Below are 12,543 nucleotides of genomic sequence, written 5' to 3'. Positions count from 1 at the left end.
TGTAAAAGTGGAAAACTGATTTGATAAAAAAATAAAAAACAAAAAATAAAAAACAGCTGAGAGGCGCGGCGAGGTGGCCCCAGGCTCGCGCTCCCCGCGCGCCTCTGAAGCTTTGTACGGGGAGCGTGATCCTGGGACCACCTCCACTGCAGCTGTCAGCTGTTGAGCGGCTTCAGTCCGCTATTTTTTTCTATTTTCCATTTTTATTTATTTTATTTTTTATTTTTTATTAATGGGGGGGGGGGGGCGCCGGAAGGTGATCTCGCCTAGGATGCAAAAAAAAAAAGCACCGGCCCTGGTTACAGACGATTCAGGTTACAGACTCCGCTAACCCAGAAATAGTACCTCGGGTTAAGAACTTTGCTTCAGGATGAGAACAGAAATCGCACGGTGGCGGCACGGTGGCAGTGGGAGGCCCCATTAGCTAAAGTGGTACCTCAGGTTAAGAACAGTTTCAGGTTAAGAATGGACCTTCAGAACAAATTAAGTTCTTAACCTGAGGTACTACTGTATGGAGAAAAGAATGATTTGGAGAGCTTTAGGGAAGATCTGCAAATGGGAAAATGCCAAGAGTGAATTTCCCAGAGGTATACTAGTGCATATGCATCCAAAAGGCATAGCTGCCAAGTTTTCCCTTTTCTCGCGAGGAAGCCTATTCAGCATAAGGGAAAATCCCTTTAAAAAAGGGATAACTTGGCAGCTATGCCAAAAGGTACTGCACAGCATAATATGACTGAACCCAGATACATTTGGGTATGTCATGCTTTCCTTCTTATTATCTGTTCCCTGTTATTCAGCTCAGGCCTCAACACAATAATGTAACATTTGGGGGCAAATATGCACCCCAGCAACCCAGCACTAGAGGCTAAAATAGAAAAGATCTCCACAGCTACCATGTACTTTCCCTTGGAGCTCAGATAGGATGGGATAAAGGATAACCAAACGCTGCAAAAGACCAACATGCTGAAGGTGATGAATTTGGCTTCATTGAAACTGTCAGGTAACTTTCTGGCAAGGAAAGCCACACTGACGCTGATAATGGCCAGAAAGCCTATATAGCCCAAAACACAGTAAAAGAATGTCAGAGGTCCCTCATTGCACTCCAATATAATTTCTTCTCTTACTGAATGAATGTCAACATCTTGGATTGGGGGAGAAGTTACCAACCACAAAAAGCAAATGCCTGCTTGGAGAAATGAGCAGGAAAGAACAATGGAGTCAGCTAATGACTTCCCCACCCAATTCCTCAGGCTGGATCCCGGTTTGGTGGCCATGAAAGCCAGGACCACTGTGGTGGTTTTGGCCAACACACAAGAAACAGCCACTGAGAATATGATTCCAAAAGCAGTTTGTCGGAGAAGACATGTCACCTTCTGTGGCTGGCCAATGAACAGCAATGAACAAAGGAAGCAGAGCAAGAGGGAGACAAGGAGGGTGTAGGTGAGACTCCGGTTGTTGGCTTTGACAATGGGAGTGCTGCGGTGCTTCATGAATGCTGCTAGCACCAGAGCTGTGATCAAGGAAGAGAAAAGCGCAAAAAAGGCTAAAGCCATCCCCAATGGTTCATTGTAAGACAAGAAGGAAATCAGTCTGGGAACACAGGAATCTTGATTCTTGCTTGGATAGCTTACGTCACTGCATTTAGAGCAGTCGTTCATATCTGAAAAGGAAAAGATAGGTGCTTTATGCTGTGCATCTCTACTACTTCAAGGCAACTGGATACAATGCAAAGTAGTGGTTATGTACTTTTTTCTATGTTCACCTGGTAACACTCTAATGTTTAAAGAGAAGATTGAGGCAAGTGAGATTAATATCCTTTGGAGCAATAAACTTGTAGCCTGCATCTGCTGTACTGCCGCTTGCTTCTGCTTTCTGGTGCTCTACTTTTGGCGTGCTCTGTTGTTTATCAAAAAGAGTTTGACACTATTTGACAGAATATTTCTTACCGTCTTTGACTGAAATTTTCCCTTCTGGACATAGGATGCAATCATAGCAGCAAAATGGATCCCCCTCCTTCACTTTCTTGCTAAAACCAGGACGACAACTTTCACTACATACAGAATGAGGCTTTGCCTAATCAACAAATGAAAGAGGTCCATGTCAGTATTAAAGTACAAAATAAAGAACAAACTATGGCCTTGCCAACTCAAATTACTAACAATTGGCTCCTACCTGATTAAACCAGCTGTGCCACGTTACGGCACTCTCATTGATGCTGAATACATTGCCCTGAAGACCTTGGGGGTCAACCTGTCCAACTTTTACTCTATGAAAGGATTGGTTTGAAGAAAAAATCCAGTTGAAAATGACAAATCCAGCCACTAACTCCCCATTCTGGTCAAAGGAAACCTGGTCACCAGCACTGTTGTTAAAGGAGACTCCTCTCAGAAAGTGATGGGACTAGGATGAAAAGGGAAATGTAAGAGTGTAGAGCATGATGCATTATGACAGGAGTGCATTGAATCTTTTAGAGGGAGTTATAAAAACACTTTTCCTAGATGAAAACATTTTTGTTCTTGTTGTTCTCTATGGCCCTTCTCTCAAACTATAGCAATAACCAAATAAGAAAGAGTTTTCATATAGTTAAATTTACTTTTGAGTAGCTTTCTTGAAATTTTTTAGTTATTCCTGACTGGTAAAGGTAAAGGTAAAGGCACCCCTGACCATTAGTTCCAGTCGTGACAGACTCTGGGGTTGCGGCACTCATCTCACTTTATTGGCCGAGAGAGTCGGCGTACAGCTTCCAGGTCTTGTGGCCAGCATGACTAAGCCGCTTCTGGCAAACCAGAGCAGCGCACAGAAACACCGTTTACCTTCCCGCCGGAACGATACCTATTTATCTACTTGCACTTGGCGTGCTTTCGAACGGCTAGCTTGGCAGGAGCTGGTACCAAGCAACGGGAGCTCACCCTGTCACAGGGATTCGAACTGCCAACCTTCTGATCAACAAGCCCTAGGCTCTGTGATTTGACCCTCCGTGCCACCCGCGTCCCTATTCCTAACTGGTAGTTTCCTTAAAATACACCCAGAAGCAAATGGATTCTCATAGTATTATTTTAACAAAAATAATACTAGATACACACAGGATTTTTCATACTTCATAGGTGTGAGGGACAGGGGATATCGCGAAGTCCCTCCCCTCCTGAGTTCAAGCCCATCACCGACCACAGGGGAAAGCAGAGGGAGCTCTGATTCCAGTGGGGAAGCAGGAAGTCGGGTCCGAGGCTCAGGCAAGGTAGCGGAGCCAGGGTCCCAGGTGGGACAGGAAGGGGCAAGTAAGGGGGGGAGACCCATCCCTCCAACGCCGGAATTACGCAGAAAGAGGAGGGGAAAGAGGATGGGGCTTCCAAGGCTTTTGTGTTGGGGAAAGACGCGCCAAAAGTCATTCGGAGGTTCTGATACCGACTGACCACATCACTCCGTGTAAATAGCAATGCCTTCAGCACTGTAAATACGCAGCACCAATAAAAGAATAAAATGCAGAGCTGCGTAGCGTCGTTACTCTGAAGTAGCCTACTCCGGCCACTGTGACAGCAACCTCCGAATCATTTTTTGGGCTACTTTGGAGTTGCCGGGATGAGCGTGTCAGAGGCGGAGAGATGGCGGCAGATCGTGGAGCAAGCCCAGGAAGAGCTGCAGCAGCTGTCGCTGCAGGCGCAAGGAGAATTAAAGGCAGCTAAAGAAGAGACTAAGAAGGTCCAGGACGACCGGCTACAACTTGCGGAACAGGTGAGAGCGCTTCAGGAAAGAGAGCAGCAATTAAGGGCGGTGGCGGTAGACCTCCAAAGCAAGCTGGATGCAGAGAAAGACAAGGCGGGAGGGGCCCCCCAAGTCCAAGTGCTGCCAGGAAGGAGAGCCGGGACCCTAGTAAGCAAGTTCAATGGAGACCCGAGGGAATATCATGGCTTTGAGACTGAGATCGTGTATGCTCTTGAGCTGCACCATAATGAGTTCCCCGATGATGAGCACAGGGTAGCGTTTATTGTGGAACACCTTACCGGGGCAGCCAGGGAGTGGCTAAGACCGTTAATCGCAACCAAGAATCCTTGCATGAAAAATGTCCAACAATTTCTAGAAGGTTTGAGAACGATGTATTCGTCCGATAGTCATATGGACCAGACTAAGGAGGAACTTCATAATTTACGCCAAGGAAATATGACAGTTCGCGCATATTGGGCGAAATTCACCATGCTGGTGCACAGACTGGGGTGGGTACTTGAGTCGCCTCCTATGCAAGCGGCGTTCTACTTGGGTTTGCACGAGGAGGTGAAGGATGAGCTCTCGAGAGGTCCAAAGCCCAGTACTATGGATCAGCTGAGCAAAGCGGCTCTGGCGGTGGGGGTGAGACAGGAGTCCCGGTGGAGCGACAAGCAAGCAATGCGCGCAAAGCAGGCTTGGTTCCCACGGTTGCAGGAGAAGCCACTCCCCCAACAACCCTTTCAAGCCACGCCTGGGGCCAGCCAGGACCAGGAGCCCATGCAGATTGATAGCGCGCGCGCGCGGGCTTTTCAAACCCCAGCGGCGCCAAGACGCAAGGAGGGAAGGGGCGGGAATTGCTTTCTCTGCAACTCCCCCCAGCATCTCGTCAGAGACTGCCCACATCGCAGGGAGTGGCAAGGAAAGGCGGGAACGGTGGTGCCCTCCCCCACTGACGCAGCACCACAGCAGGGAAACGGGAAAGCCTGGCTGCAGGAGACAAGGGGCAGCAGCCAGGCACAGTCAGCAGACAACAGCCCCAGCCCGCCCACCCGCACAGAGAGGAGCAGAGCCAGCCCACCCCTCCCAGAGCAGGAGTGGTTCTAGAAGTCACGCTAACGCTCCCAAATGGCTATCCCCTGACAGTCCTAGCCTTAATTGACAGTGGTGCCTCAGCCAACTTCTTCTCGAGAAACTTTGCAGAAGAGCACCAGATCCAGCTTCTGCAGCTGGATTTTCCTCTGCATGTGGCGACCATTGACGGCAGAGAGTTGCTGGGAGGGGCCATCACACATCAAACCCCCCCCCCATGAGAATGACGGTGGGAAGGCACTCAGAGACACTGGCGTTCAACGTCACCACCATCTCAGACCCCCCCATCGTTTTGGGAATGAGCTGGCTGGCGCGCCACGACCCCTCCATCAGTTGGCATCAGAGATGCATCACGTTTGGGTCGGACTTTTGTCTGGAACATTGCATGCAGCACCAACCAGGGGAGGGGCCTCCGATAGCCACGGTGGCCACCATGCATGTCAAAGGGGGTGAGGCGATACCCAAGCCGTACTGGGACCTGCAGGAGGTCTTCAGCGAAGCGGAGTCCGACCACCTACCCCCACACAGGCCTTTTGACTGCCAGATCAACCTGGTGCCAGGGGCGACGATACCCCCAGCCAAGCTGTACGCCATGTCAGACCAGGAACTGGAGGATCTGCGCGCTTTCATCGACAAGAACCTCAAGCGGGGGTTCATCAGAGAAAGCAAGGCAGCAGGGGGCAGCCCGGTCTTCTGGGTGGACAAGAAAGACACGCAACAGCGCCGTCTTGTGGTGGATTTCAGACGGCTGAATTCAGTGACAGAGCCAGTGGCTTTCCCCATGCCCAGAGTGGACGATCTCCTGACAGCGGCACGCAGGGGCAAGATTTTCACCAAGCTGGACCTACGGGGGGCGTACAACTTGATCAGGATCCGGGAAGGCGATGAATGGAAAACCACGATGTTCACGCCTCTGGGCTCTTTTGAATATCTGGTGATGCCCTTCGGGTTGCAAGGGGGCTCAGCATGCTTCCAGGCCTTCATGCACCACGTCCTGGGGTCCCTTCTCTTCAGGAAATGCTTGGTCTTCCTGGATGACATCCTTATCTATTCCAATGACCCAGTGCAGCATGTGAAAGATGTCAGGGAGGTGTTGCAGCGCCTGAAGGAGAACCACCTGTATGTGAAGCTGGAGAAGTGCAAGTTTCACACCAAAGAGGTGGACTTCCTGGGCTACAAGCTGTCAGACAAGGGGCTGGCGATGGACAAGGACAAGGTGCAGGCCATCCTGGACTGGCACAGCCCCAGGACGCGCAAAGATGCCCAACGCCTACTAGGCTTCGCCAACTTCTACAGGAAGTTCATCAAGAATTTCTCTCGCGTTACGGCTCCCATCACTGACTGCCTGAGAGGCAAGCAGAAGTTCAGGTGGACACCAGAGGCGCAAGCAGCGTTCGAAAGCCTCAAGAGGGTGTTCGCCTCAGACCAGAACCTGTTCCACGTGGTTCAGGACGCGCCCCTACGCGTGGAGACAGACGCTTCTGAAAAAGCTGTGGGCGCCATTTTGTTGCAACTGGACGCCAACAGAGAGTGGAGACCCTGTGCCTTCTTCTCCAGGAAGTTGACCCAGCCAGAGCGAAACTACACAGTATTTGATAAGGAACTTCTTGCGATCCACGCGGCGTTCAAGCATTGGAGACACTTCCTGGTGGGCGCCAAGCACCCCATCCAGGTGTGCACAGACCACAAGAACCTGGAGTTCTGGAGAACTGCCAGGGTGCTCAACCAGCGGCAGATACGGTGGGCAGAGTTCTTCTCGAACTTCAACTTCTCCATCCACTACATCCCGGGAGAGCAGAATGTCAGGGCGGATGCCCTCTCCCGCAAGCCAGAGTACATGGAGGAGGAGGCGCCACCAGCACCCAGGCACATTTTCCCCCCGTCAGCATGGTCCTGCGGAGCAGAATTGGTGAGCGAGGCAGAACTCACAGCACTGACGGCAGCGGATGAATTTGCCAACCGCATCTTCAGAGAACTGAGAGGGGGGAGGGAGCAGACAAAAGACTTTGCAGAACGCAGGGGGCTGCTTTTCTACAAGGGTGCACTGTACCTGCCCACCACCCAGCTTCGACGTACGGTCCTCAAGCAGATGCACGACAACCCAACGGCGGGTCATTTTGGAAGGGACAAAACCGCTCACCTAGTCATGAGACACTTCTGGTGGCCAGGGGTGCGGGAAGATGTTCGAGACTATGTACGGGGCTGTGACACCTGCCAGCGGGCAAAGGTGGTCAGAGCAGCGCCACCAGGATTGCTGGAGCCCTTAGCCACACCACACAGGCCGTGGGAAGTGGTGTCCATGGACTTCATCACAGATCTGCCTTCTTCCAGGGGCAAGACCGCAGTGTTGGTGGTGGTGGACCTCATGTCCAAAATGTGCCACTTTATACCGTGTGCCAGGGCGGTCTCGGCAGAAGAGACAGCCAAACTGTTTGTTGACCACGTATTCCGACTGCATGGATTACCTTTAAGGGTTATTTCGGATCGTGGCCGCCAATTTGTTTCCAGGTTCTGGCGGCGGCTCATGAACCTCCTGCAGGTGGAGGTCAGCTTGTCGACGGCTAGACACCCGCAGACCAACGGACAGGCGGAGAGGGTCAACGCCATTCTGCAGCAGTACCTGAGATGCTACGTCAGCCAGCGGCAAACGGACTGGGTGGATCGCCTGCCACTGGCAGAATTTGCCTACAACAATGCGGTGCACGTCTCCACAGGGGTGTCGCCCTTTAAGGCCAATTACGGGCGCGACCTCAGATCTTTCCCAGAGAGGGAGGGGGAGGAGGAGGAGGAGGGCCCACAGGCTGAGGATTGGGCAGAGGAACTGGAGACGGTGCACCAGCAGCTCAGAGAACACTTGGAGAGGGCCAAGGAAGCGTACAAAAAGGGGGCAGATCGCCACAGGCGACAAGGGGAGGTCATCAGGGTGGGGGACAAGGTTTGGTTGTCCTCGGAGGGCCTTCCCACCAGAGGGAGGTGCAAAAAGCTGGCACCCAGACGGCTGGGCCCCTTCACGGTCACGCAACAGGTCAACCCGGTGGCATACAGGCTGGCACTGCCAGAGGAAATGAGGGTGCATCCGGTGTTTCATAGATCGCTGCTGTCGCCGTACAGGGAAAGCAGCAGGCTCCGAGACAGCGAACAAACCCCCGAGGGAGGGGGGGAGAGGGGAGGCAGGGAGCAACTGAATGAAGCCACGGCCATCCTTGATTCACGGAGAGGGGTGGGGGGCCTGGAGTACCTCATGGCATGGGAGGACGCTCCACCATCCCAGAATGAATGGGTCCCAGCCACTCAGATACAGGAGGAATTCTTGGTGGAAGAATTTCACGCCCTCTTTCCCCACAGACCCAAGCCCTGGCACATGGAAAGGGAGGGGGAGGAGGAGGAGGCACGGGAGAGCAGCTCACCATGGCGCTGGGAAGCGGAGTTTGAGGAATCGGGAGACGAGGTATGGGTGTCACCGAGATCCACCCAGTCAGAGGCAGAAGCAGATTGGCAGCACATTTTTACCCCCACCAGCTCGGACGCAACGGACTTTTTGGGATTCCAGTCCTCCCAGGCGGAAGGGGGGGGGCTCGAAGGACTGGGGGGAGGTGTTTACACCAACGGGCTCGGAAAGCACTGAGTTCTTAGGCTTCCAGTCGTCACCGACACCTGGGGGGGACCTGGGGAGGGGAGAAGGGGAGCTTGGGAGGGGGGTGGATGTGAGGGACAGGGGATATCGCGAAGTCCCTCCCCTCCTGAGTTCAAGCCCATCACCGACCACAGGGGAAAGCAGAGGGAGCTCTGATTCCAGTGGGGTAGCAGGAAGTCGGGTCCGAAGCTCAGGCAAGGTAGCGGAGCCAGGGTCCCAGGTGGGACAGGAAGGGGCAAGTAAGGGGGGGAGACCCATCCCTCCAACGCCGGAATTACGCAGAAAGAGGAGGGGAAAGAGGATGGGGCTTCCAAGGCTTTTGTGTTGGGGAAAGACGCGCCAAAAGTCATTCGGAGGTTCTGATACCGACTGACCACATCACTCCGTGTAAATAGCAATGCCTTCAGCACTGTAAATACGCAGCACCAATAAAAGAATAAAATGCAGAGCTGCGTAGCGTCGTTACTCTGAAGTAGCCTACTCCGGCCACTGTGACAGCAGGGAAATGAAGTAATAGGAAATTGGGAGCCATATGAAGCTTGGGAGTCAGTTTACTTGGCAGTTTGGGCCTGGTGTGCATAGACAGTCTAGGTGCTGTAGCTCAGGGGTCCATTACCTGCCAGAACTGTAGATTCCAAAGCTTCAGCCCCCTTTCAGCCCCCAGTCTAGATGAGAACATAGTTTGTAAAGCATAGGCCACAGCATAGACAGCATTGTATATGCTGTAGCTGTGGCCAATCATCCTTGTTTCAAAAAAAGGGTCCAGGAAGACTCTCCAATTTCTCTTCCCCAGTACAGAAATCCCCATCCATTGTGTCAGTTACTCTATTTGGGAATGTACAACCAAATGCATGTTGCCAGAAGTCCAGGATAAAGCCATCTCCTTTTGCATGCAGAGGTTTCCTATTCTCAAGAAATTGTTGAAATCCTGAAGGATCCTTGGAGTGAATTGAGAGGGAGAGAGCACCATGGAACATGTTTATACTCCAAGTCCTTTGATATGTGATAGATGTGAGCTCCATCTGGGCTGTCAGTATCCACACAATACCTTTTTCTTTGCTTGTCACATGCTGTTGTTCTGAAAGGTATGAGAGCCATCTCAAAAAAACAACAACAATTGCCAAAGATTCTGCATAGGCAAGCACTGCATTTGCTTTACTCGCAATGAGTTTATCATGTATTTTTGCCCCCTGAGTAAACGTGCTATTATTTTCACTGACAATTGTTTGTTTGTGGCTTCTTTCTATGAAGGCAAAACAGATACTACCTTGGGACAAAAGTGGAGATACAGTTTGGACAAATCTATCTCCATATTCATCGTTGGAGGTAAGGATTCCAATCCATATCCACTTAAAATGCAGAAATAAAGAGAGAATTCCTGCATACTGAATTGCTTCCTGAGGTGTCATCTGGTAAAAAGAAAGGCCTGGGGTTTTGTCATCACTGGAGCAGGGCTATATATAAGCTAAAAGAGGTGTGAAGGAAAATAGAGAATGAGACAAGTTTTTTTCTTTTCTTTTCCTATTTTATGTCTTCACATTAATCTACAATTATTAAATGAACAATTCTTATGGAACGTTAAAATTGTACTTTTCCCATGCAGCATTGTGGCTTGAGTGACAGGTTACTAGGGCTTGCCGTTCAGAAGGTTGGCGTTTCGAATCCCCGTGACAGGGTGAGCTCCCGTTGCTCAGTCCCAGCTCCTGCCCACCTAGCAGTTCGAAAGCACGTCAAAGTGCAAGTAGATAAATAGGTGCCGCTAACCAAAGCAAATCACCAATTTTGAATTTATACCTTAGAGATGTTGGCATGTGACTCTAGAGGCAAAGGGTGAATACGGACCTTGGCTGCACATTTCCCCGCACCTGTGTACAGCTTCTTGTAAGATGATCACCATCTTCATTACTAGAGCTTTTAAATAGGCAATTTATTGAGGCAAAACTTTTCTTAGTGGTCCTATATGAATATTAAATAAGCAAACCATATGAAAGTTGGAGTACTTCTGCATTGTAGCTAACTGAGTGCCTGGTGCTGCAACAATATTAGTAGAGGTCCCACAGTGAAACCTTTTAAAAGTAAGACAAATTCAGGTCGCAGCTCCCAAGACACATCACTCAAGTGACAGAAAGAATAATGCATTAAAAACAAACTCCTTACAGAAGCTCTTCATGCAGAGTCTGTGGTGGTACTTCTGTGAAAGGTATGAAATTGGAGACGATGATACTCTGGGAAACAATTCCACCAATGAAGAGGTCACCTGGCTGTTGATAGTCATGAAGTGGAGGGTGTGGATTTTTAACCATGCAGTTAAGAATGTGGTCCTTGCATGCCATATGAGGAAGCAGTATCAGAAGAAATGCTACTAGAATGTCAATCCAGAATACATTATTATTATTATTATTATTATTATTATTATTATTATTATTATTATTTCTATACAGCCCTTCACCAAAAGATCACAGGGCTGCTAATACTATTTTAATAACACACAAAATGTGTAACATAGTAACAAAGGAATTAAGGAATTAAAACAAAAATGGGGCAAAAATCCAGATTGGTACACATAATTTTTCTTCTCATGTTCAAAATCAGAAAACGAATAACTATATCAACAGCAATACAGACTTCATTTTCAAAAGTTTGCAATTTTTCCTTGCCTCTGACATGGATGCTCCTGTTTCCTTCTATTTTCATCTTTTAAGGGTCCAACTTAAAATGCAAAACATCAGATATCAAAGTGGAGGTGTCTTGTGTGTATTTTGTGCTGGCCCCAGATTGGAATGCTATGAGGTACCATATATTTATATCATCCTACAAAAGTTGTAATTCTTTCATTTTCTGTTTTTGCTGGTGGCCACTGCAATTCTTCGGGGTTTTAAGTACAAGAGAGGAAATAATTATAGACCCAGAGACCTCCCTCCTAAATAAAGACACATTTGACTCAAATTTTAGTTTTGGTTTTTGGCAGAGTTTAGGCCACAAATTTATTGATTAAAGAAAGGTGAGTGGTTGCATAGGCTCTGGTTTGACTAGCTCTCTACACCCTTGCAGGTAGCGCTGACCCAGAGCTCTATCATAGGTCAGCCAAGGGTGAACACCTGAGGAAGGTGAAAAGCCTAGGAGCAGACTCTATTCACTCCCCAGATGCTCCTCTGGACTCAGGCATGGGCACAAGCCCTTTTCGGGGGTTGGCCAAACCAAGTTGAGTCCCTAGATTCCTTTAACGGAATACCCTTTACATAGGGATGGCGAGACCATTCTCCCATCCCTATCACATGAACCAGTGCCTATCCACAACCTTACAAGTTGTGATGAATTGCTATGTAGCAGGTGAAACCCAAATGGCAACAGCCAATCAGCCATGGGAAAATTCCTGCCATGCCCCTGTTCCAACAACAGACAACACATGATGGCATAACACGGTCAATCGCAAAAGGCCCTAAAATTAGGGAGAGGTGAGCAGGAGTTCCGATGCACAAGCCGAAAGAGGAAGCTCTAGGACACGTGCATGGGTTTATATAGGTCCCTCAATCCATTTAGACTGCAACCCCATTGGCCAGATTGAAACCCAGCAATGAGGGACCTACCAATCGGGTGTTGTGACTATCCAATGGACCCACCCGCAACCAAGAGGTCAGTCTCTAGTTCTCGCCGCAACACGTGCCCTCTTTTAGGGAGGTCACAATTTCTTACACTAGACTTTTCCCTTAGAAATTTTCACACTCTGAAGCCAATGTCATTAGCGTGGAATAGTAATACCTCGACTTATGAAGACGATCCATTCCGCGGCTGTCTTTGTAAGTCGAAGTCTTCGGTTGTCGAAGCGCCTCTTGTGCGAAGCGCGATTTCGCGCTTCTGTGCATTCACTGACTGTGCGCGCCGCTTTTCGCGCACGGCGAAAAGACTAACTATAAAGGGGAAGCACTCTGTGTTGGAAACACCAAAGTTAGTCTTGTAAAAGGTGGAAGCAGCACACAACTATCTTTGTACATGACAAATAATTGTTTTTTTAAAAAAAGAAGAACATCGCAAATTGTGATTTGATTCCCCCCCCTCTTAGGGCAGAAACAATCTCATATTTAACTCAGTCTTCCCAAAGTATACTGCTCAAAGGTAGTAGA

General features: G+C 49.5%; 1 protein-coding gene across 1 annotated transcript; it reads right to left on the bottom strand.

Annotated features, from left to right (window-relative positions):
* Positions 1-758: 758 nt before the first annotated feature.
* On the bottom strand, positions 759-10,725 carry LOC132592939 (vomeronasal type-2 receptor 26-like). The gene is made up of 4 exons (XM_060281184.1): positions 10,580-10,725; positions 2,173-2,266; positions 1,947-2,073; positions 759-1,660 (listed from the first exon to the last, which is right to left on the bottom strand). Exons 1-4 carry the CDS (start codon positions 10,723-10,725, stop codon positions 759-761), a joined length of 1,269 nt encoding a protein of 422 aa, XP_060137167.1.
* Between the last annotated feature and the right edge of the window lie 1,818 nt (positions 10,726-12,543).

The sequence above is a fragment of the Zootoca vivipara genome, chromosome 13, assembly GCF_963506605.1.
Source record: "Zootoca vivipara chromosome 13, rZooViv1.1, whole genome shotgun sequence".
NCBI classification, from domain to species: domain Eukaryota; kingdom Metazoa; phylum Chordata; class Lepidosauria; order Squamata; family Lacertidae; genus Zootoca; species Zootoca vivipara.
Note: the sequence above shows the minus strand (reverse complement) of the source record. Positions and strands in the feature narration are given on the sequence as shown.

Excerpts from the sequence above, each read along its gene's own strand:
- LOC132592939 (XM_060281184.1), bottom strand. The coding sequence starts at position 10,725 with ATGGTTAAAAATCCACACCCTCCACTTCATGACTATCAACAGCCAGGT. Across the intron at positions 2,267-10,579 it reads ACTCTGCATGAAGAGCTTCT|AGTAAAAGTTGGACAGGTTG; the intron begins GTAAGGAGTTTG and ends ATCCTTTCATAG. Across the intron at positions 1,661-1,946 it reads GAAAATTTCAGTCAAAGACG|ATATGAACGACTGCTCTAAA; the intron begins GTAAGAAATATT and ends TTTCCTTTTCAG.